The sequence below is a fragment of the Schistocerca cancellata genome, chromosome 2 (genome assembly GCF_023864275.1).
Source record: "Schistocerca cancellata isolate TAMUIC-IGC-003103 chromosome 2, iqSchCanc2.1, whole genome shotgun sequence".
Classification (NCBI taxonomy): Eukaryota; Metazoa; Arthropoda; class Insecta; order Orthoptera; family Acrididae; genus Schistocerca; species Schistocerca cancellata.
The window spans coordinates 225348624-225375618 of NC_064627.1; the positions used below are offsets into that span (position 1 = coordinate 225348624).

The 26995-nt window shown below is 38.6% G+C and overlaps 1 protein-coding gene across 1 annotated transcript in view; it reads left to right on the forward strand.

The window, feature by feature from the left end:
- LOC126161552 (kinetochore protein NDC80 homolog) overlaps positions 1–26995 on the forward strand; it is a 194681-nt gene that overhangs the window by 19677 nt on the left and 148009 nt on the right. Inside the window, exons 4-6 of the mRNA XM_049917486.1 lie at positions 18999–19080; positions 19189–19411; positions 23033–23172. Coding sequence (XP_049773443.1) covers positions 18999–19080; positions 19189–19411; positions 23033–23172 — 445 coding nt within the window. The remainder of the gene's footprint in view (positions 1–18998; positions 19081–19188; positions 19412–23032; positions 23173–26995) is intronic.

A 26995-nucleotide genomic window follows, 5' to 3' on the forward strand; every position in this document is an offset into this window, starting at 1 on the left:
AAAATTGATTAAAGGGTGAACATTATAATTGCAAGTAATGTTATGTCAAATCAGGACCAATGAACAGAGGCAGAATAACCTTAAACAAGGACACATAGCTGTAAATCAAAGTCCAGGTCCAGGAAGTGAGGTTCCAGTTTGCATCTCTACATACATAGACTTCAGTAAGAAGATATGAACTGCTGAGCAGACTTCCAGATTGAACCAGAAGCCTTATCATCAGACATAAAACATAATTGTTTGCTTATAAAAACACAAGAAATATGCCAAAAATTCTGATATGGTCAAGTTTTCCTAGTGGTCAATCGTACTGTAACTCATAATGTGTTCTGTTTGGAACTGGATATGTAGTACAATATGAAATGCAGCATACAGTATAGCAAGCATTTGTCTACAATCCATCTACCGTATTTACTCGAATCTAAGCCGCACCTGAAAAATGAGACTCGAAATAAAGGAAAAAAAAATTCCCGAATCTAAGCCGCACCTGAAATTTGAGACTTGAAATTCAAGGTGAGAGAAAAGTTGTAGGCCGCACCTCCAAATCGAAACAAAGTTGGTCCATTGTAATATGAGACACAATTTAGGTCGAATGAATGACGATACAGCCACAGTAGTTTGGTTCGAGTCGTAAGCTTAGCAGTTAAGCTTCACCACGTAGCCATTGCTATGCGTCAGGCGCTCCGTCCGTATTTATACGGGTGCCCTTCCTTTTTCACGTGCTTCGTCTGGTTTGAATCGATTGCTTATTTTGCTTTGATCTGATAAATGCCGTTTTCTTTGTTATAGGTGTTTGCATCACTCTTAAGCTGAAAATGCATTACTGCACTGTCATGCATTGTTTGTCGCATTCTGATAGTGCGTGTTTACGGCCTGTCGCGGCTTGCGGCATGGCTTGCTTTTGTGCGCGCTACCGCCGCGTACAATTAAAAAAAAGAGAGGGATCATCTCATTAGCGAAACAATGGCAAGAGACTGCTATTTGTTGTTACTTACACTGCTGCTTTCTTTGATAATGATCAACAAGAATCAAATAATAGACTGCGTATGATAGAACATGTTCTGAATGAGAGTTGGGCGAAAATTTTTCTCCGTTTGAAAATCTTTGCGGCCGCTTCTTTATTACATCAAATTCTGCACAGAAATTAGTCATCTTAGATTTAAAAATCTAGTCACTTGCCCTGCTTCATTTCTGACTGTATCACTATTAGGCATAAGAATAATACGAATATAAACATGACACGATACATATATTCTTCCGCGTTTTGCTGTTGTCTCACTCTAGTTTCGTAGTTTATTAGGCAGACAGGATTTAAATGAGATAGCAGCAAACACGAAACAATACGTGGCAAAATGTTTATATTTGTATTATTCTTATGGTGAAGAGAATACTGTATGTGATTCAAATTTCATCAGGTTCCTATTAGCAACCATCTCTTCTCACAGATAGGAAAAAATTCAGAACATAGAGTTGGCCATATTGACAAACATCCCAAACAGTCTTGCCAGTCAAATTTTCGTAGTACACTGAAATTGTGCTACATTCGAAGATGAACAATATGGAATTTGTATTTACTTCGTTGAATAATGTATGAAAATGCAGTGGTCGAAACTCGCGGCGGAGAAAAAAAGCTCGTCTTCAACTTTTTTTTTTTTAATTTATTTATTGACGCAGAGGTTTTGGCGCCAGTATTTATCTTTGTGCCTACAAAGCATATATTCGACGGCAGAAGTTAGTTGTGGCGGCATGTACCAACATTTTTCATAACTTCCGCTTGCTTTGCACTCGATTCTAAGCCGCAGGCGGTTTTTTGGATTACGAAAACCGGAAAAAAGTGCGGCTTAGATTCGAGTAAATACGGTAGTTGTTTTTCTGAGTTCAACATTGAATGTGCAACTTTACAGTTCTATTTTTGTGTCCTGCTACACCATTTTGTTGAAGGGTAGTGGGATCAGTAACTTTGTTGCCTCACAAAGGCAAATTAATTGACTTTCTTATTATTAAATTATTTTCTTCCATCACATCTAAGTTGTGTAATAACATATTTGTTGGTTTGAGATTAATTTAAAAATGAAGTGCATCACATACTTTATTTTGACATTTCAGAAATAAAATGTCCTGAAGTTGTCACTAAAATACTCCGATGAAATCTGCGTGGATTAATTCTCCAATAATTGTAAAGTTTTTTTTTTTTTTTTTTTTTTTTTTACAGTTATTTATGCGTATTTCCCAGTGCGCAACTATTGTAAAGTTGATGCTTGTAACCTTCTTTACTAATTTCAAGTTTTGTCAAGATACTTCCTTACTTCTCATACTCTGTATCCCATGGTGGCAGTCTTTATTGTAGACCCAGCTATTTCTTTAGGTTATAGTTTCTTACATTCAGATTGTGACCTATTTCCTTTACATCAGTTTTTTGGATGAAGTAATGTTGGATCCTCTTTTGGGTTTCCATCTTCTAAATTTTCTAGTGGGGTTGATAGAGTAGGGAACAGACACCTTAAATAGCACCAATTGCCTAAAGTTTTACTGATAGTGTGCAAACAATAACTATGTAGCATGCAATATACACTTAAAAAACATTGTGGTAGCCAATTCGATGTGGTAGGTTAATTAATATACCCTCTTGGCCGAGTGCCCTGGCATCACAGAGAACACACTTCTGATGCCTCAGCTGCTAGCTTCCCACACGTGCCAAGAAGTAGCTGCCTCTCTTCTTGGGGCACTGGCATTACCTGCAACGACCATTGTGCCAGGTGATCTTTGCAGAATGCGTGATCAGAGTGGGTGATGTCAGTCGTTTCATGCTTAAACTTTATCAGATTAAACCAAGAAATGTCTGTCATGATCCAGCTTTCTTAACAGCTAGATCTATATATTTCAATGTGGACAGTTACAATCTTGCTGCAGTCCCTGACTACCCTGTTTGAAGGAGGACAAATCAGACAGCTGGGAGCAAAACAATTTATTCAATACCTTGGATGTACTATAAGAGCTGGAGATACTTTTACAGGTATGGAAAAATTACTTTTAGTGGAAAACTGAGAATATAAATTTGGAGAAGTTGACTCATTGAGAAAATGTGCAATGGATCACTGTAGATTGAAGCCTGTACTGCTGCACAATCTCAAGCTCTTCAGACATATGACTGACTGGGTGACATACCAGTGACTATTGCTGCACACAAAACTTTGAATATGGTACAGGGAGCTATCTTTCACACAAAGACCTTACACTTTAGACAGACGAGGAACTACAGGCTACTCTAGCATGGTGAAGCATACATTTTATCACACACATACAAAATAAGGTCCCAAGGATAAATGGGTACAGGGGCTTCCTTCTTAGCTTTTGAAGAAAATGTCTTTCCGAAAAAAATTATAGTGTACAGGTGTGATGTGAAACTTTACGTTCTACAGCCCATGAGATGTTTCTGATGCTTATGCTTTGGTAGTGTCATCCTGCTGCTCAGGAGATCCTATGTAGATCATCCTTGTAAAGCACCCATCTTTGTGTGTCCATTGTATGTATCACCATCTCTCATGTTCATCAGTTTAGTGTCACCCTGCCCACACTGCATAAGCCATTGCAAAAATCTCTGCCATCAGAAGTTGCAAAAGTGGATCTGCTATCAAAAATTGTGAAAGGAGAGGAAGAAAGTTTGGAAAAAGTTGCTGTGATGACCCCAGAGGAGCCTGATCATCCCCCCCCCCCCCCCCCCCCCCCCCCACACACACACACTGTCAGATTCTGAACTAATGTGTATTGATTTTGTTCAAGCCTCGCTGGTGACAAAGTGGTCTTGGGATGTGACCTATCCTCATGACCTAACAAGGACACCATGAATGTGATGATCCAATGGAAATGTAAAGGCTATTACTGTTACCTCGGAACTACAATTAATTTCTTTCTGTTCTGTAATTTGTGTTGCTCTCCAAAAAATGCACTTCAGTGATGACCAATCCCCAATGCTTTGAGCTTTCTACACATTCTGTTGAAATCATATTAGCCCTGAGGGGGCGTCTGGAGGGGTTGTACATTGGTTCACACAGGTGTCGTCAGTGGTGGATTCCCCTCTGTACCGTGTCAAAAGCAATAGTGCATGAGTGCAAATGAACACAACAATCACCATTTATAATTTTTTTTTTTTTTTTTTTTTTTTTTTTTAAATCCAGGCAGGCCTCTTACTTGTCTTGAGATGGCCGCTTTAATCTAATAACTGTCCCACCTACCCCTCCACATCTTTTGCCTATTTATATTTTTTGAAGCTCATCAACCCCTGTGGTGAAGTACCACTTCATCTGGTATGGGTTTTCTGATTGACAAACTTATATCAATCTTGATCAGTGCCTTCTCAGTGATGATACTCCTACCCACTTCAGTACCACCCACGGCATCTTTCCAACTTTTCGGCTTAAACTTTACCAGCTCTTCCCCCTATCTCATGACTCCACTACAGTGGTTGCTCCACAATGATCTTAGATTAGATTGCTACAGCGACCACTTCCTGATGATCCGGTCATTTTCTTTTCACTGCTGTAAAATCAGTTACCAAGTTCAAACCTGCCAACTTTTACGATTATCTGTAAAATTTACTGAAATTGCAGCATTTTAACATTTTTACGGATGAATGGTATCATTTCACGACTTCGTGGACAAAAATTTGAAACTTTAACATTTGATATTCACCTAACTTCCATACAATTGATTCTTTGTAGACTTGCTTTTGACCCACACAATGGTTAATAACTCAGTCTTCGATATGATTGGTCCTTTCAACTGTCTGATGTTTGTGTCGTCATTGGAATAGAATTTAAAGCCAGAATAACAGTTTGTATCGTCATTGGAATAGAATTTAAAGCCGGAATAACAGTTCTTCCAGTGAACCTTCCGTGTCGACAGGCTCTGCTCTGCAATTCTCTGTTCCGCTCCATTCATGTGTTGGAATTTAACTGATATCCTTTGACCACATGTGGACTAATTACATTCGTTCCACGTGTGTGTGTGTGTGTGTGTGTGTGTGTGTGTGTGTGTGTGTTTTCTGTTTACCATGCACATATTCTTAGATAACAAGGTTGGCATCTGTTCTGTTAAAGACTTTGTGTGCTTTGACATGTTTCAATGAAGTATTTGACTGCCTTGAGAGTTTGTTGTAATTTTATGTGATGTTCAGTGATCCAGGTTTCTTTCAATGTTTCAGTACATGTCGAGACATTTTCATACACTGTATTCCTATTGCAGAATTCGTGAATAAATTCAACAAGAAACAGTACTTCCAGACATTTAAAGAATCGTATTTGTTGATTTTTCTGTGCATACTAAAATCAAGAAAGGAAGAAAATTTTCCTTCTGCATGGTATGTGGATGTGATGTTAATATTGCACATGGTGGAAGAAACAATTTAAGCAATCAAGTGAAGTGCTCTAAACGTGTAAGTTATATTAAATTGAAGGAAAATAACAAAATTAAAACCTTTTTTGGCAAGTGTGGAAACACAGACACTCAGCCCTAATTATGTCACTGTCAGTTTATTTCCTCTTTGATGGGACACAATGTGCCTTTGAGAGTGGCTGCTGGTGCTGGTGCTTTATTTAAGAAGTAGGTTCCCTCATCAGAAGTTGCAAAGAAATATGGCTGTGGTCACACGAAAATGACATTGATTGTAAATAAAATGGCAAAAAATGCAGCACCTGAAGTTGTCAAGTGCCTTCAGAACAGACTTACTTGCTTTCTTTTGTTATCATAACTGAATTCTCATAGTATACCAATTGAAAACTGTGTGGCTTTCTGCTCTGACAACACCCCTGTTTTGAAGGGACACAAAAATGGGGTTTCAGCAGTTCTGAAGGAAGTTCAACCATGTATTGCAATTAGGTTGCACTTGACGCCTGATTAATCTAGCAGCTGAAAAAGGTGCTGTAAGATTACTGCTTAAAGTGGACAAGATCCTTGTTGATATACTTTATTTATTAGGGAAGAGTGTCAAAAGAAATGAATGCCATCAGAAATTTCAGAACTTGCACAATAAAGAGGCAAAGAAAATTGTGAAGCATGTGTGTACGAGGTGCATTCAAGTTCTAAGGCCTCCGATTTTTTTTCTAATTAACTACTCACTCGAAATCGATGAAACTGGCGTTACTTCTCGACGTAATCGCCCTGCAGACGTACACATTTTTCACTACGCTGACGCCATGACTCCATGGCAGCGGCAAAGGCTTCTTTAGGAGTCTGTTTTGACCACTGGAAAATCGCTGAGGCAATAGAAGCACGGCTGGCGAATGTGCGGCCACGGAGAGTGTCTTTCATTGTTGGAAAAAGCCAAAAGTCACTAGGAGCCAGGTCAGGTGAGTAGGGAGCATGAGGAATCACTTCAAAGTTGTTATCATGAAGAAACTGTTGCGTAACGTTAGCTCGATGTGTGGGTGCGTTGTCTTGGTGATACAGCACATGCGCAGCCCTTCCCGGACGTTTTTGTTGCAGTGCAGGAAGGAATTTGTTCTTCAAAACATTTTCGTAGGATGCAACTGTTACCGTAGTGCCCTTTGGAATGCAATGGGTAAGGATTACGCCCTCGCTGTCTCAGAACATGGACACCATCATTTTTTCAGCACTGGCGGTTACCCGAAATTTTTTTGGTGGCGGTGAATCTGTGTGCTTCTATTGAGCTGACTGGCGCTTTGTTTCTGGATTGAAAAATGACATACACGTCTCATCCATTGTCACAACCGACGAAAAGAAAGTCCCATTCATGCTGTCGTTGCGCGTCAACATTGCTTGGCAACATGCTACACGGGCAGTCATGTGGTCGTCCGTCAGCATTCGTGGCACCCACCTGGATGACACTTTTCGCATTTTCAGGTCGTCATGCAGGATTGTGTGCACAGAACCCACAGAAATGCCAACTCTGGACGCAATCTGTTCAACAGTCATTCGGCGATCCCCCAAAACAATTCTCTCGACTTTCTTGATCAAGTCATCAGACCGGCTTGTGCGAGCCCGAGGTTGTTTCGGTTTGTTGTCACACGATGTTCTGCCTTCATTAAACTGTCGCACCCATGAACGCACTTTCGACACATCCATAACTCCATCACCACATGTCTCCTTCAACTGTCGATGAATTTCAATTGGTTTCACACCACACAAATTCAGAAAACGAATGATTGCACGCTGTTCAAGTAAGGAAAACGTCGCCATTTTAAGTATTTAAAACAGTTCTCATTCTCGCCGCTGGCGGTAAAATACCATCTGCCGTACGGTGCTGCCATCTCTGGGATGTATTGACAATGAACGCGGCCTCATTTTAAAACAATGCGCATGTTTCTATCTCTATCCAGTCCGGAGAAAAAAAATAGGAGGCCTTAGAACTTGAATGCACCTCATACTAGATGGTTACCTTCAGGCAGATGTTTGGATGGACTACTGGACCAGTGGGATCTGCTTCTTTCTTTCTTTCTTTCTTTCTTTCTTCAAGGAGGAAGCAATATTACATACCCAAAACATTTCCGTAAGCTTGACGTCTTTCAGAATACCTAGAGTTGAACAAAGAGTATCAGAAGAAGAGAATTATTTATTTCACTGCTACACATGCCCATAAAAGAATAGCATATTCTTCCAAATGTGACAAACCCATCCTAAAAAGTAAGACTTCTGCTGCAATACATGAGGAAAAATTGTCTATGTTCGTGTCCTCAAACTTGAACAAGACCTTTTGCACTTTCCTTTATGTGACTGTTCTTGTATTTGACAAATTGAATGTTGCCCTTCAGACTTATTCTCCACAAGTTCACTTTTTATTAGAACTTCTGATGGATTTGCTAAAGCAGTTGTTCAGTTAATTTGTTAAGCCCAATATTTTCAAATGCTCCTCATTGCACGAACTTTAGAACAACTTGATTCGGAATCAAACAAGTGATGATGAGTTAGTTATTGGCATTCAGATTCGAACATAGTGAATGATCTCCAGGACACAGAAATATTGCTTTTCTTTTTATCAGTGAGAAACTACTTTTGTACTTCCTGTGACTACATTGTCAAGTAGTTTCCACTGAAGATCTACATCTACATCCGTACTCCGCAAGCCACCTGACGGTGTGTGGCGGAGGGTACCCTGAGTACCTCTATCAGTTCTCCCTTCTATTCCAGTCTCGTATTGTTCGTGGAAAGAAGGATTGTCGGTATGCTTCTGTGTGGGCTCTAATCTCTCTGATTTTATCCTCATGGTCTCTTCACGAGATGTACGTAGGAGGGAGCAATATACTGCAGGACTCTTCGGTGAAGGTATGATGCGTTAAAGCATGCTCAAGTTGCTAGGTTAGACAAAATTGAAGATGCACAGTTTCCTACCATTCATTTTTTCTTGGAAAAGTTTCCTATCATGTTACGCAAGGAAGAGAATGAAACTACAGATGGGGTGGTGGGTGAGCTTCAGAGGCAGTTCACAGTTCTTCAGGTAGATGACTCTTTGGCTGCAAATTGAGATACCGCAAGATTCCATTTTGGCACAAATATCAAGAATTCATGGAGCTGGTGGGACTTCTTAACTATAACCAAATTTCTAGAGTAATAGTGTCTATTCGCGCCATATCCCATAGAAATGCAGAATGTGAACGCGTTTTCAGCCTTGTGAATAAAAATAGAACAGAGTTCAGATCATCCATGTCCAGTGAACCTCTGGAGTCTGTTTCTGTTATGAAGACCAGGAGTTCTGGTCCCTGTTATGACAGAACTTTTTGCAAGAAGCTAAAAAGGCCACAACCTATGACTTTAAAGTTGAATGGGCATGTGATTCGCTGTGTGTATTATATTATTTCTTGCCTGTGTTATGTTAAACGAGTTATTGTTTAAAGCCTTTCTCAATTATCGCATATCTGCTTAATTTAGCAAGGAAGTCCTGTAATGTATGCTCCAAACCAATATTCACCATGCCTGCTGCTGTTTAACATGGATTTCTTCTGAATTATTGTGGTCATCTACAAATCATTGGCCATCATGCAAGTAGACGTGATTTCATTTAAGTGTCCTGTTTAAGGCATGAATTATTGTATTTTGTAGCCCAGAAGTATTATTATTTTTGTCAATCTGGAGTATGTTGAAAATCATTAGATTTTTTTGCTGTGCATACGTTTTACTGATAGCCCTTTTCGAAAATTGGCAGGTATGCATTTTGGGCTCTTCGAATCTTAAACTGGCTGTTCAATACTTCCGCTTTCATCTTCTTCCTCCATCTGTCTGATTGTTTTGACAGGATTGTGGTAGACACCTCAGATGGAAATTTCTGCACCACTGGAACTGCTATTCCCTTTTCTCCAGGCACCGTCCACTGCCCACCAGAACCATAGTGGACCAAAGACAAGGCAACAGCTATTCCAAATTGTCGAAAGGCCCTGCAAAGTCTCTAGTGACATCATTCAGACCACCTTCTTAACTTCTGAGCTAATCCACACTAAAGCTCGCTATCTAATTGAACACATTAAGGGAGAATGCCTCCTCTAGTACTGCTGCCTTACCATGACGAGTAGTTTGTGCACTCTGCTGTGACCCGTAGAGCCATACTGGAGGGTGCACAAGCTTCTGGTGCTGCCACCCTAATGGGACAGGTCTTATGTGGGCAGGAGTCGGACGAAGAGCAGTCCACAACGTAAAGGGTCGAATGGCGGCTGGGGGGGGGGGGGGGGGGGGGGAGCTTGTAAGTATAGGGGTGCCGACCCTTCTAGACGTGGTAACCTTGATTAAAAACGGGGGAGGACACCCTACAAAACCTGGAGAGATGGATCTGTAGTCGTAATGAAAACAACCATCTAAGGGGAGACAACCCGTACAGAAAAACACACGTGCTGGGACACCTAAAGATGGAAACCCCATCATCTACCTACACTGGCTATAGGTTGTTATCTTATAACAGGGGAATTAGAACATCACTCACAAAAATAAAGTATAAAAAATGGACTGATCTCTTGATGACCACAGTGAGGAAAAAGGTTAAGAATAAAAGGAGTGGGAAAAGTTGAAAACAGCTGCATGGGTTGTTAGAGGAATGAGCACTGAAGAACACCTACTAACAAGGGAAATGAACACTGCAAAAACTGTTATAGCTGTAGTATGAGAAACAAAAAAGAAACTACAAGGTTATGAAGAAATTAATAGTTATATTACGGTATACAGTCGAGTAAGTAGAACTGCACAGACAAGAGTTGGAGTTGCAGCTGTGATCAAAACTACCCATAGAAAATGGCTGCAATCATATACATTCATAATGAAAGATTGATACATTTAAGGTTAAATACTTTGAGGAAGCTGCGGAATATAATTGATGTATGTGTGTCAGAGGAGGAAAGGATAAGAAATTTATGCAACCAATGAGTGCATGCAGAAGACACTTAATGGAGTACCTAAAACAGAATAATTAATAGTTGCTGGAGATTTCAGTGCAAGGATAGGTAAATCTGCAACTAAGTATCAGTGGAGCCACATGGAGAAGATACTGTAAACTATAGTAGTCTGTTCAGAGATTTTTCTGCCTTCGAGCACTAACGGATAAAATATTCATAAATTTACATGGAGTGCTAAGTGTACTAGTTCCATAAATGACTATGTTATTGCAAATGAGAAAGCCATCCCATTAATAGAAGACACCAGAGTCTACAGAGGATATGATGTTGGTCCTGACCATTTTGTGGTCATATCAAAACTAAGAATCCCACTGTATAATAATAAAAGCCCAATAAAAAAACCACAAGAAGAAGTCAAAAGAATACATTTGCTACAAGGTCCAAGCATTAGATAGTTATACAGGAAAGTTTAGGCGAAGTATATAACGTTTCTCTAACTACTCGTAATAATGGGGGGTTGTTCATAGTTACTCATCATTTGCTGCAGTCGTGGTCCTGAGCACTTTTACGGTCACTGTAAATTAACTACTGAAGAGTTAATGTAGTTTAGTCTTGCATTAAGTTTCATAGTTTTTTATTATACTTTCAAAACAAAATTAAAGTATTATTACAAAGGCAAACAATACTTAAAATACAAAAGGAGCAGCTACGTGCTCAGTGCTCAAAAACCAAAACCAGACTGACTCCCTTGCCAACATGGCTGTTAGTATTTATACTTTCTTAACAATCCCGAACAATGCTCAGCATTGTTTAAAATTATTATTTCATTAATCAACAATTAAAACTCTCATCCTAAAACAAATGACATATTTTAATGATTACCTAGATTCTTATATATAAAATACGAGTGAATTCTATTATCTATATAAGTTGAAGCGTGTATAAACGCTTAGGTATCAAATGTTAACAATACACTTGTTATATTTACTAATTACAGAAGATTCATATCATATAAAATGTTCCTACAAATTAACTGACTTCTACACATTAGTGTGATTAAGATTCCGTAATTATTTTCTTTGTAACTTTTTCTCGAGTATATATTTCCATACGCGTCTATGTCAGAAACTACTGTTTATGGCTAAAATTTATTCATTTTTATTAGTTTTGATTGGACTGTTATGTTTCAACAACCGCCAAAAGGATAAGTAAGAGTGCAGTTACATATAACTCTGAATGACTATATAAGTGACTAATACATCATATTGGTTGTATTTTATATAAGTGATTGAAACAGCACCAGCAACTGAGCCTCAGGATGTGCGCTAGCAGTGCATGTCGGGTGTTTCAAGCGTCAACTTCGCATCTTAATATCTCAGGATGTAATGGGAATATTGCGATGCAATCAATGCCATTGTGTATGTGCTTTGTCATGCTATGGATTGCTGAAGAAAAAATATAGGAGGTCCATTTAAAAAAACATAAGTTTGTGTTAAAAAACACACATGCTTTCGTTTTAGAATGTTTCCAAATATGTACATTCATGGGCCCCAGCCCTACATTGATACCGGTGAAAGTTGTTTTCCAATAGCTGTTATTGTTCCAGAGATATTTTGGGTGGACAAGATAGCTGGGACACCCTGTATATAGACACACACAGTAAATTATTAATGAAGCATGTCATAAAAGTGTGTATGGATTGTATACTAAAGACATTACTTTAATCGAAGATTACAGGGAAGAAGAAAAAGTGTTCTTTTACTTAAGAGTCGGCCCAGAGGTCAAATCAACATGCAAGTACCATGAAATGAAATACTTAAAAAATTTCATCACCTTTTTGGTCAGTCTTGCATGGACCCTTTGGAGAAACGTAAGAAACCTATAACAAAAGGTCTGCAAGAAATAAAATTTGATCATCATTCTAAAAATAAAAGCTCTTTGGTCAATCTCATACCAGGAAAATCATTGTGTCCAACATGTTATTCAAAGATATTTGTAATTCACAAGAGAAAGGATAGTGAAACCACAGATACAGAATTTTGTGACTTATTAGCAACCATTAAAAAAGTAGATACAGCTTGTGAAATCCTGGGTATATTGCCTGCTAGTAAAATTAGAAAACTAAGTCAAGATAAAAGACCAAGTGCCTTGAATACAAAAATTGAGAAAGTGGCAACTACAGTCAAAAAGAATTTGGAAGTTTCATTTCAAAATACAATTTGTACTAAAACAGATGGAAGTTTTAAAACTTCACCAACCAAATATGATGATTTGATAGAAAAACTAAAAACTAAATGCAGTACTTTAAACAAAGAGGATAAAATTAAGATTATTTTTCAACTGCATACTTGAAGAACTTCTAGCTAAAGAAGTGTGAGTAGACAGTTGTTGGTGTAAGGGGAAGACAACAATCAGACTTGTATAGGCTTGCAGATGCAATTCTTAGCCTGCTGAAACAATCACCACAGCATTGTTGCAACAAATAATCATTAGCTAGTGTAATGTGGTGTGTTAAATCATGCAATTGGTATACTTTATTTGATTAGCCTACCAGATATAGCAGATGTTAAAAAACGTATTTTTGGCTCGTGATTGTAATCTTTTTTTCCATAACTTTGAATTGAATAATCTCAAGGTTGAAATTTATATTGAAGTTTGATATCATAAAGGTCTATTAACTGTGAAATTTTCAGATTTTTGTCTAGTCCCCCAAAAAGTTATTGGATGCTACAAAATGGAAAAATTAAAAAAAAAATCCATTTTTAAAATAGTGTAGTTTTTTTAAGTGTAAATTGCTTACCATTGATACTCTATAAAAAGTAAGTGTATTATACAGAGTAATAGCAGAAAAAATATTAAAGCTGAGAAATTAATCTTTCTTTGGAAAACTACTGTTCAAAAATTGAGATTTTTTAAAACTTTGTGACTGATAACTTTTGACTATTAAAAATATATTAAAGAATACATTCAGCTAAGTGATAATGATGTTAATTTGTAGCCCAGAGTGTGTTGAACTAAATGCATGACTACCATGCATTTCTCAGTATGAGGTCGACTCTCAGACTTTATGCCACTCTCATTACAAAGTTCACATTTTACTGCTGTCTTCTTTCTTCACTTGCTCCCTTCTGCATCCCGTATTACCCATATCTGTGTCATTACTCATGTTGAAGAACATTATCACTTTTGAACAGAAATATACATTAGGTATTCAGATGACTCCTTCTTTGTTTGCATCAGATGGCTTCCAATTAGCTGAACACCCTTCAGACTTCCTGATATGTCAGTTGGTTTGACATCAACTCGTTCGGTTTCTTATTGGTGGTCTACTAGATGCCAGACCCAGTTTTGTTCCACTATTAGCTGATTGCAGTCAAACATGTTCTTTCCAGGATGTGGTATGATTATTTCATCTACACATTGCCACTCATCCTTGTAAGTCCATGTTGTACATTCATGTAAATCCTGCTGTACGTGGCACCATGTGTAAAGTTACTGATCTGTTAGCCTAATTGAAGTCCAATTTTAGACTCAGTTGATGAATAGTAAATGCTATGAATTGATCAATGATGCAGTTGACATTGCAGATACTTAAACTGCTTTCAGTAGGCATTTATTTTTAAATGAGACTGAAATAGTGGTGATCATCTTGCAGTTTCAATCAGGCACAATAAGAGTGGCAAATTTCTAAAGGTTAACTTAGGTTCATCACACTTAGATTTACAGACTGTCTGAGGTATCATCCACTTTGACTATATATAGACTCCCTCTGAAAATGTGTAGGAAAAAACTATCTAATGCCATTTACAAAACGATGAAACACTGCTCTGTTAGAGTTGGAAAAAAGGAGTTACATTTAATATTTATACATTTTCGGAAATGAGGTGTTATTTAATTCTATAAAATTATTGTCTTCTGAACTACTTACATTTGACTTTATAGATACCAAAGGTTCATTTTCTGGTGAAAATAATGTTAGTCCAGTTGGACTGAGCATAAAAATACTGTATTTACCGGAGTACAAGATGACATTCCCCCTCTTTCTTTCTTTCTTTCTTTCTTTCTTTCTTTCTTTCTACCTTCATATTCTTTACATATTCTGACTAAACAAAATTACGAACTATTTCATTGGTATAACACATTAGTGCAGTGTCTGTAAAGTTCAAAGGAAAGGGCACTGCTGACAATTTATGGTAGTATTAAATAGGAAAATGTATTCACAAATTGCAAATATGGTAACACCACAGCTACACAGTTTACAAATGGAAAATTTGTGCCGGACTGGAACTCAAACCCAGATTTTGCACTTTATGTGAATGGCTGCCTTAAGTACTTCATTGCATCAAACTTCACAGACATTATCAATTACAGACACTACAGTAAACTTTCATGCAAGAGCCAAGGCAGTCTGATAAGAAAACTAAGTAAGTCTCTCCCTGTGCAGGGATTACATAATGGTGTGAGCATTATGGGTAGCAGACATTGGGACGTACAGAGATTTGAGTTTGTCTGTGAAGTGTGCTCAGATAGCTGAAATTGTTAAGGCAACTACTCACGTAAAGTGGGAAATTTGGGTTAAGTCCCAGTCTGGCACAAGTTTTTATTTGTTTCCAGTAAATTGTATAGCTGTGGTGATACCGTATTCACAATTTGCGAATACATTCCCTTATTGGTATAAGGTATCTGCCTTAAATATTAACATTATACTTATTTTAACTTGTGCCATTGCTGATTGTCTGCATGCAAAATACAATGCAATACAAAAAGAGAGAAAGAAAAGAAAAAAATAATCACATTAATTTATATTTTCAGTTCTGTCTTTGCTTACTATCAAAGCTAATCGTCTGGGGTATTATTTTTAATTATAGTCATCACCACCACCACCACCACCACCACCACCATCATCATCGATATTAGCTGTAATGACAGTTTTGTGTAGTTGTATCAAATCGATGAGAGATAAGAAAGAGTATATTCTGGACTATCCGGCCTAATGTGGTGGAAAGTCAAGCTGTATAGGCCAGAGTTTTATGAATTCTCTCTTCTGACCCCAACTGCACTATTCAAAACATATTTTTTGTTATACCATAACCCAATTTTATTAACGTTTTCTGACTTCTTACGTAATACATGCCAGTTATAAGTACTTGTTATGTACATACTGCACCCATTAAACATTATGACAGTAAACATAAAACAGTCTGCATTGTAAAGTATGAATGTATGATTACGCACATGTGAAAAGCCAAGCCTAACAAAAAGAAATGAAACTTACAGGTTTGAGGATATTAAAAAGTCTTTGAGAGATGACGGTTTCCCCTCCTTTAGTCCTGCTCTGTGCTGCAACAGCCCTCCAATTACACAAGCAGATAATATCAGTTGGTGTTGCATTCTCTTGCTCACTACTATATTGCAGCACTGCCTCAATTGTCATGAGCCCTTCCCTCCTCCTCCTCCCCCTCCTCCCCCTACCACCCTTCTCCCATTGTGTTACTTCTCCTGCATAACCATTTCTACAATATTGTTGATCGTTAGTTCATAAATTTCACCATTTGCCCTCCATTATGTGACATCCTCACATCGAAACACCAGGAAGTAGTTGTGTGACGTAAATAAAAGTTGGTAGGTGTGCTTCTACAGCCGAAAGATGTCTATTCAAAATCTCGCGCCATTCGCACAAGAGTGGTACTGGTAGTGCCACTATGAGGATAGAAATCAGATTTGCTGTAAATACATGCTGTAAGTTATCCCATGCACCCTGACTGCAAAATTGTACATCGGTCTGGTGATTTAGCCTGTTGTGCTAGCATTCATGAATAGCATCCCAGGTGGTCTTCTCCAACAGGCTAACACTCGCCCACATTCTGCTGTTATAACCCAACATATTCTACAGAGTCTCAACATGTTGCCTTGGCCTGCCTGATCACCAGATCAGTCGAGCACTTACAGGACATCATCAGATGACAACTCCAGCGTCATCCACAACCATCATTAACCATCCCTGTGTTGACCGACCAAGTGCAACGGGCATGGTACTCTATCCCACAAACTGACATCTGGCATCAGTACAACAAAATGCATGCACGTTAGCACACTTGCATTCAGCATTCTGGCTGTTAAATCGGTCAATAATGTACCAGCATTGTACATTTGCTATGGTTTATCACACACTTACATTAACCTCTGATCTTGCAATGTTAATCACTTAAATATGTTACCTAGAAAAAGACTTTCACAATTCACGCAAACGCAACTCACACACTCGACTGCAGTCTCAGGCAACTGAAACAACCACACTCAGACATGTGTGTGTCTATTGTTGACGAAGGCCAGTGGCAGGAGGTTTGAATTGTGAAAGTCTTTTTGTTGTGCCTATCTGCGACTCAGCATCTCTGCTATATGGTGAGTATCAACTTTCCTTCTCATAATATTGTTACATTCCATCCTGGAGTTTTCATTGTTTGATTTTTACCTAGAAAAATATACTCCCAAAATTTCATTACCGTACATTCATTATTTTTGGTGTTAAGATTTTTTTTTTATTTTCCGTCAGTGTATTTTGGTAAAATCGATGTTACATTTTGCTCAGCAGAGCTAATTATTGTTCATTAATGTTCTCTGATCAATACCGAAAAACTACTAACAATATTGCTTTGTTAAAAAGAACAGTGTTTATGCAGCGCAAGGAGGTTAATGTGGTGTCATGGAGCGCATCCTCTCAATCTGTTTGGTTTGCGCATGGCAGGAGCAACAGCAGCCAGTTTGTTATGCGATGGGTGGACAACAGTTGGCCACTTGCTCGTCTCGCACAAAGCTAAATATAAAAATTGGAATTGAAAGGAAGAATTATATCTATTAAATAATAATACATTAAAACAAATCATGATTGCACCAGCGACAGGAGTGCCATCACTGGGATCAGCAGTTTCGTAACACTATGTGACCTTTCTGAATTCTTCAGAATAAATATTTGTGATCTCAGTTGCAAAAGCTTCATTGATAAATATAGGATGACCTCTATATTAATCTGTTACACAATTTAAAAACATTGACCTCAGCAGTAGCAGTTTAATTTGTGAATGTAAGACTACTATATTTTTTGAGTGATGATTTTGGGGAGAAAAAACTTCCGCTTATAATCGGGCATGACATCCCTGCATTCTGAATTACTTACATTTAAGTTATGAGAATCAGAAAATTTATTTGCTAATGATAATGATGATAGCAGTACATTTCAAGCTTCTGAGCACGAAATGTCACAATTGCAGGGCCATTTGTAGTATCCTATTTCACTTTGATTCATGATTATTTATATGCATCTAAGTTTCCAGCAATATTGAGAGAAACCTCCATAGAATTCACTGATTGGCTGTAAAATTTATATACTGGTTTGTTAAAATACAGCTACTCACAGGGGACCAGTGTGGGCTGCAATTATCATATGGTAGCAAAACTTGGTAGGTCTTTTAATGTGTTAATATCGATCCACCGTGTGCTGGATATTTAGTCACTATGTGCAAATCTGGCACTGTGAATGCAAGAAAGATGTGTGGAAATGTTTCCCTGTGTAGTGGATTAGGAATGGGACATGGACGAAAAGGTGAAACAAGTAAGAAGGGCATTTTAAAATTATTAACTGACACTTAAACAAGTTGTTCAATATGATCACTGGAGACGTCGACTAGATGCTGTAAAGCTCCAAATTTTCACCTGGTGGCCAAATTTGAAACTAAATTTTTCCATAATAAATCATCAGCTCCTCATTAATGCATTAGCATATGTACCAAGTTTTGCTGCTATGGATAATTATAGACCACACTGAGTCAATGTACGTGCACCTTAATTATAACCATCAAGTACTACCTACTAGTGGGCCATTGATACGGTAACGTAACATAAGGTGGAGAAGGAATCATAGTTCGGATCTAAGCTAACTTTATTTTGGTGAGTTTTCTTTCATAATAGGCTTACACTTTTGTTGTTTTTGTATTGAAATTGTTTACTTCAATATTTGTGTACTTACAATTTTTATATATGCTATTTAATCCTCTGCCCATATTAACTAATAACCCGCACAGTTAATAACTTTCAGCATATTGATAACAGCACTATAACACTGTAAAATTATGCAAAGAATATTACAAATATCACCAACAAACTACTTAACTGTTACACTGGCGCAACCAGACACACCAGTCACTAAAAGTGGCGTGAAACGGGAAGAAATGCTCTAGGCAGCATGAACAACCTAGACAGAGCGTCCTGACCAATAATATCATATTATCACATTTAATTGGCTTAATAATGAAAAAAGTGTGCTAAATTTCCAAGCAGTTACATTCTTCTGATATAACAAGGTTTTGTACTTTAAGATTTGAATGGTACAAGAGGAAAAGTTTCGATGCTTTGCTGTAGAAGAGCTAAGCTTGCCTTGCGATACAGGGCTTTTCATCTTTTATGGGATACATTTCTCACTGGGCAGAAACATGATTCAAAATTGATAATTTTTCAGTTACAGTATTTTGCCATGGTTACAATGATAAACTCTTATGTAGTAAACTGTGTAACAGCCAAAGTTTGACTGTACTCTTTCAGTTAAAATTTCCTTACTTTCAAATAAAAATAGAAAAACTGATTTGCTATAGTAAACATTTCTTTTTCCATTTCTAGAGGTACCAGTGCAAGAAAATTCTTAGGGAATGTGCAGTTCCCTACTGCAGACAGAGAATTCCAAAGATATGCAGTGAACAAGGTAAACTGTACAAGTATGTGCAGAAGGATGTAAACTATGGCAATTACTGCTTATTATTGCCATCATTTACAAATGCAAACATTGTCACTTTATTTTTTTTCTCTTCAGGTGCGCAATTATTTTCAGCAGAATTCAAACCTAAACATTCGTTGGTCAACATTTGGTTCACAACCTTTGTCAGTTGCAACCTATGTAGAGATGTTAAATTTCTTACTTAAGTTGTTATTCAAGGACACAAACTTGGACACTAAAAATTACGTAGATGAACTACCGCAACGCATGAGGGCACTTTCGTATCCAGTAAACATTCAGAAGTCATCTCTTCACACAAGTATGTTTGAATATTCTTAAAGTCTGTATTATTATTGTTCTATAATATACATATAAGATTGAGTTTGTGCAAGAAAAACAAAAATTCAAAAGTATGCTCTTAGCCGCTGTGTTACCAGTTTGCTTGGTTTAATGCTGCACACACAAAATAATGAAGTGTCAAAACTTTGCCTGTCATTTCCTCTCAAATTATTGAGTGTTGGCAAAAAGGAAGGTTGATAACCTTTAACGTCTCGTTGACACAGGTCATTCGAAAAGGGCCACAAGCTCAGGACAGGAAAGGAAACCAACTGTGCCTTTTCAAAGGAACGTGAGTCCAGTGAGCTAACAACTACACCACCTCACGTGGATTGTTGGCATCTAATACAAAATGTATCCCTCTATTTTCACTCTCCTTTCCCCAAGTGAAGTTTAGACTGTGTCAGAGAGCAACCTATGGTGGCTCCCCTTACTATTAAAAATTGATATTCTGCTCCTTAGGCCTGTCCTCTTTCATTGTGGCTACCAATGCCCTGCATCTCTGTGTGTCACACTCTGTTATATGTATATAATGTGGATAAATAAAAAAAAGAAATTGTCACCAAATGGTGGCAAGAGAAAATGCACAAAATATGTGGAAAAACGTGAGCTATTGGAGCCAGGGGCTCTTTCTGGGAGAAATATTGAAAGAAAGGAAGACGGATGAAGGAAAAGGTTTAGCGAGATTTAGGAAACTGGAAGAGTTACATAAAAGTCACGCAGAACCATGGGTCAAGGGAAACTTCCTGGATGGCATGAGAGAGAAAGACTGGTTGTCGGTGCCTGCAGAGGGCAAGATTTGAAAACCTGAGTGATTACTGAACAACTTTGTCAAAGAGAATTTCAGTGGTCTCACTAGTGTTTGTTTTCAATAACTATTACTTTTCTGTATTCCCTTGTATTTTTATGCATTCTTTATTTTCTGATCTGTCTAATTTTCTCTGCCCCTCTTACCTGTCTATCATGTATTTCTGTTTTATCTGCTCTTTCGTGATGTTTTTCAGTAAGCTCTGTCTTGCTTATCTCCCTGTCATCCATCTTTAAGTTCTGAGACTTTCATATATCATGCAGTGCAGGCAACAACACCCAGTCTTTCTCATCCCATCCAGCAAGTCTGCCCAGACCTGGGGTTTTGTGTGATTTTTCTGTACTCTTCCCATTTCCTAAACCTTACCAGTCCTTTTTCTTAATGCCTCCTCTTCATACCTGCTATAATAAGGATCCACTATATGTGAAAGCTTGTTCATTTCCATATCTTTCATGTGCGTTCTCTTCTGTCGCTGCTTGTTGAGTACATTCCATATTCTATTTATAAACAGTCTGTTATGCTGATGATACAGCTTTATTTACTTCGTATCATGAAACACTTGACTATGCGTTAAATTGCTTTGCAGCCAGTAAACTTGCTTGTAGTCCAGGCAAACCTCAACAGTTTCTGTTAGGTTTATCTGATCATATAGAACATAAATGCCTCAAATATTTAAGAATTCATATGGGTGTCAATTGCAATAACGTATCAACAAAGTTTTCAAAGATGTGATCAGTAATTATCCTGTCCAAATGACATACACTCCTGGAAATTGAAATTAGAACACCGTGAATTCATTGTCCCAGGAAGGGGAAACTTTATTGACACATTCCTGGGGTCAGATACATCACATGATCACACTGACAGAACCACAGGCACATAGACACAGGCAACAGAGCATGCACAATGTCGGCACTAGTACAGTGTATATCCACCTTTCGCAGCAATGCAGGCTGCTATTCTCCCATGGAGACGATCGTAGAGACGCTGGATGTAGTCCTGTGGAACGGCTTGCCATGCCATTTCCACCTGGCGCCTCAGTTGGACCAGCGTTCGTGCTGGACGTGCAGACCGCATGAGACGACGCTTCATCCAGTCCCAAACATGCTCAATGGGGGACAGATCCGGAGATCTTGCTGGCCAGTGTAGTTGACTTACACCTTCTAGAGCACGTTGGGTGGCACGGGATACATGCGGACGTGCATTGTCCTGTTGGAACAGCAAGTTCCCTTGCCGGTCTAGGAATGGTAGAACGATGGGTTCGATGACGGTTTGGATGTACCGTGCACTATTCAGTGTCCCCTCGACGATCACCAGTGGTGTACGGCCAGTGTAGGAGATCGCTCCCCACACCATGATGCCGGGTGTTGGCCCTGTGTGCCTCGGTCGTATGCAGTCCTGATTGTGGCGCTCACCTGCACGGCGCCAAACACGCATACGACCATCATTGACACCAAGGCAGAAGCGACTCTCATCGCTGAAGACGACACGTCTCCATTCGTCCCTCCATTCACGCCTGTCGCGACACCACTGGAGGCGGGCTGCACGATGTTGGGGCGTGAGGGGAAGACGGCCTAACGGTGTGCGGGACCGTAGCCCAGCTTCATGGAGACGGTTGCGAATGGTCCTCGCCGATACCCCAGGAGCAACAGTGTCCCTAATTTGCTGGGAAGTGGCGGTGCGGTCCCCTACGGCACTGCGTAGGATCCTACGGTCTTGGCGTGCATCCGTGCGTCACTGCGGTCCGGTCCCAGGTCGACGGGCACGTGCACCTTCCGCCGACCACTGGCGACATCATCGATGTACTGTGGAGACCTCACGCCCCACGTGTTGAGCAATTCGGCGGTACGTCCACCCGGCCTCCCGCATGCCCACTATACGCCCTCGCTCAAAGTCCGTCAACTGCACATACTGTTCACGTCCACGCTGTCGCGGCATGCTACCAGTGTTAAAGACTGCGATGGAGCTCCGTATGCCACGGCAAACTGGCTGACACTGACGGCGGCGGTGCACAAATGCTGCGCAGCTAGCGCCATTCGACGGCCAACACCGCGGTTCCTGGTGTGTCCGCTGTGCCGTGCGTGTGATCATTGCTTGTACAGCCCTCTCGCAGTGTCCGGAGCAAGTATGGTGGGTCTGACACACCGGTGTCAATGTGTTCTTTTTTCAATTTCCAGGAGTGTATTTCATGTTCTTTCAGTCAGGTAACTAAAATGGCTTACTCGTATGGAGACATTCCCTCATATCAGTAACATTTTAAAAATAAAAATTTGTGCGTATAATATGAAAGGTTGGTCTTACAGCTCTGTCAGTCTTTTTACCAGGTTTACAATACCAACAGTTGTGAACATATATATCAGTCTCATTCTTTGTCACATTAAAGTATGTATTGCCAGGGAAGCTATTTGGAAATAAATAACACAAATAAACCAAACACGGACATCACAAGGCTCAGGTTAGCAAGAACAGTGAACTCCTAAAAAAATGAATGCTCTCAGAATTTATTAAAAATTTCATCCCTCTGCTGAAGCCATACAATTCAAAAATTTCAAAATAAAGCTGTGCAATTGGCTGACATAACACTCACTATTAGACTGTAAAAGAGAACAATGCTGATTTTAATACTTAACTTTATGGCTATAATCTTTCATTTGTTATGTAGATGAATGCTGTTGATCTTAGTCATTAATATTGTAGCTGTACTCTTTACTTTAACTGCAGTTTGTAGACTAGTACTTACTAAGATTCATAGTATTAAATTCATTAGACCATGATGACGATCTTATCTAATTTCAGTGAACACAAAAAACTCCTGGCCAAGTCTTCTCAGTATGTTTGTTTTTCTGGTTGACCACGTTAGTTTAATTGACAAGGCCGAAGTATCAGAAATGGTATGCCCAGACAGTAGTGATAATCAAGACTTTGAAGTTCAGAATGTGAGTATGTTTAGCTATTAAACTTCTTATTCTGTAACATAAAATTGATGACTGGTTTGAATTTTGATGGAGAAACAGAAATTTGTCATGCGGGAGGAGGGAACAATAATGATAAATGGTACACATAAATAAGCTCATAATTGATGCAGTAATACAAATTCAAAGTTGAAACAGTGAATGCCTGTGCCAAGCACTAATCAGAAAATTGGTTCTCTGTGCTTTCACCATTGTTCAAAATACTAGGCATTACTTAAGATACTTCGAACAACATGAAAAATGGGTTTAGCTTTATAGACACAAAGTAAGTCATCATAGTCTTCAACTTGTGGAACCATTTTCATTGTCGCATATTCTGCGGAACTATGTGGAAAGTTTCCCAAGGAGAACTTCAGACACCACCACCACCAAAGAAAACTCTGAATGCAAATTAAAGTCTATTCCAATGTGTCCTCGGTATGTGGAGTCCTCCACATACTAATTATTCCACAAAGTTTTTGGCTTAATATTTTGCAGCTGTCCTTTAGCACTCATTCTTTCCTTCCTGAAGGATGACTTTGGTTCCACGTGGGTGAACCAGCTTATGTTGGTTAGAAAAAGTTTTATTAGCAGTTTTTGTGAGCTACAGGATGGCTTCACTTTCCAACATAATCACCTTTCACTTTTAACAAGGGAATTCCAATACAATCGTGAAATTTTTCGCACAGGGAGGCTACACTGGAAGAAATGCACTGTCAGAATTTTAGCTGCTAAGGTGCACAGCAGGTATATACTTTTTTTAAGTTGCTCAGTTTAACCGCATGAAGAACTGTTTATAACAGCAATTTCTACAGCCCTTTGTGCATAGTGTGCGATACGGCAAATAATCAGACACTGGCGTCTCAAAAGAACATAGCATGAAGTTCAAAGTGCACACGTGAATCATAAGTACTTAAACTATATCAAATATGCCTCATCATTAATTTTTTTAAAGGCTTGCAGTTAATAGTGAGGGCTAAACTGGTGCGGATGTAATTATTAAACAAGTGACTGGCATGGGAAACAAAAACAAGGCAACGTATTAGGTTACATTACAGATGACTTCCATCATTCGGGACTTTAATTCATTAGCATAAAATATTTCATAAAATTACTGTAGCATAGTTCTCATGATAATTTTTGAATAATGTATATCTTACTAACAATGAAGCAGTTCCTTGTTTCTTTTTTTACGTCATCACAAAAATGCAAAGTGTGTAATGAGTGGTGAAAACAAGCTTTTTCCTTACACTAGGCACACCTGAAGAGTATTAATGCATTCAGACACTTCACAGTAAAAGTAGTTTCATTTAGACGGAATTAGGATGGAGTAAGAAATAGTTGTGGCCATTAGTCTGCATATTCGTAAAACATGACGATGCAGACTGACAATGCCCTAATGACTTGTTATGTCCAGGCCAAGAGTCCAACAAAAGCAATAAATTATTTTCTGCCAATGGTAAGAAGACTTTTCGGATGTAACATCAAAAATTATTCTATCCCATTTTTCTGGATTTTGCTACATGGATTACAACATTTTTGTAACTAAACAGTTCATTCTCCCCCCTCCATAATTTGCCTAAAGTGCGATTTGCATACAGTTCTGACGTGATTCCTTACTGCCTTTATACACAGCATTTTATGGGATATACATGAAGCTACGAATTTGTGTATAGTACTGCCTATTAATAACATCTGTTGTACCTGTTTACTTGAAGTAAACTTTGTAATTTTGTGACTTTTTCTGTGTAATTATCTGAATCCATTTAACCAGGCTGAAGAAGGCAGGAAATCAGTAATGTTCATCTACATGCGTTTTAGAGGGCTGTCTCTCAGATTTCCATTGGCAATGGTGAATTCACTTTCATGAACAGTTCTAAATTATTAGAATAGTTTTTGTAACATTTTTGCAAGTTTTATTTTGGTGCAGATTTCATACTTTCTTGTAATTCTTTCTTCCATTAAAAGTTCACATTCTATTTTTATAAAAGGAAACCAGCTTTGTGGACAGCTTAACTTTTAAGCATTTTGTCCGCCCTTTGTCTAACCAAAAAGTTTATGACTGAAAGCTATTGCTCTCCAGGTTTTCTGTGGAACAGGGAGGTACTGCATTTTTACCCTGGATTTTAATTAGCACAGTAAGTATCGTTCAAACCACAATTCGCGTAATCATCAGTTATTTACTGTTTTGTGTAATATTTCCAAACTTTCTTACGAAATGTCGACATCATTCACAGGATGTCCAAGAAATTAACTAATAAATAATATGTATGTAGATCTTCAGGAGAAGTATATGATATCGATTACATATCGCATTCTTCGTATTTTATTTTTTTTTTTTCAATGTTGAAAAGCAAGCATATGCCAAGAAACCACAAAGAAAATTCATTCAGTTTTATCTTCATTGTTAACACTTAATAATACTGCAAAAGCAACTGTGAATTATTATGGATAAAACATAAGTTGCAGACTCGAGCAAATAGCAACTGTGAACAATCGTGTCATAGAAACTATCAATGAAAACTAAAATTTGCTTTGCAAATTAAGATCGCTTAGAGTTGTGTTATCTATTTACTGATGTGCCATCAGTCAAGGCTATGTGCTTACCGTGTTGTGCATGCACTGTCTACTGCATCTACAGTAGGGTTGTACATTGCCCCAGCTGTCTGGCGAGCTAAGAGTTTTGCAATTTTCAACATTTTTCAAAAAATACTTGCAGTGAATCATAACAGCCAAAATTTTGACATTGTGGTTCTTTCAGTGTATTCTTCCTGTATAAAAAATTTCGAGCCTAGTTTTGACACATTGGATTGGATCATTCCCTAGTAAGTACTTTTCTTATCATTAAATAAGCTGCCTCCATTCCCCAGCGCTAGACAGTAGTTCCCCTACCTAGTAATTAGGGTTGACAGTGGTTGTCAGGAGGTCCTCTTAATCTTCAATCTATTGTGCTCCAAGCTGTAGCTTCAAGTGCATGAAGAGTTAATAGCTGCAGTTACAAGGTCGCAGCTGCAAGGTGGATTATTCAAAAAGTTGCCAACTGCTGGAACTTGTACTTGGTGCAGGCAGTGATGTGGGAATGCATGTTATCATGGAGAAGGCAGTTCCCAGTGCTGTTTGTTACGAATGGCATGTGTCAGTTGAATGAACATTTCACAGTACACACTTCATTGTAGTTGTTGACCCATGTTCCATGAAATCAGCTAATAGAATGCACTTTTCATTGCAGAAAATAGCAGCAATTGTATTTGAATGTGAGTAATATCCCTCCCACCTCTCCCCTGAAGTTGACTGGTGTCATTGCATCAACCGACATTTCGATTCTGCATTGTTGTAGGGTATCCACCTATTATCACTCATGAAATGCGAGAAAACAAATTGTCGTCTCTGCTTTGTCAATAGTGATGTGAAACATTTGCCTACTTGACAATGTTTACTTTTTGTTTTGTTCAGTGAGCATTCTCGGAATCCATGTTCCACGTAAGCAGCAATGTCTAAGGTTTTCCGTAAAAATTGGGAGTTCAATTTGAATTGTCATTTGTTGACCAGTTTAGCTTTTTGTTGTTGTTGTTGTTGTTGTGGTGGTGGTGGTGGTGGTGGTGGTGGTGGTGGTGGTGGTGGTGGTCTTCAGTCCTAAGACTGGTTTGATGCAGCTCTCCATGCTACTCTATCCTGTGCAAGCTGCTTCATCTCCCAGTACCTACTGCAACCTACATCCTTCTGAATCTGCTTAGTGTATTCATCTCTTGGTCTCCCCCTACGATTTTTACCCTCCACGCTGCCCTCCAATACTAAATGGGTAATCCCT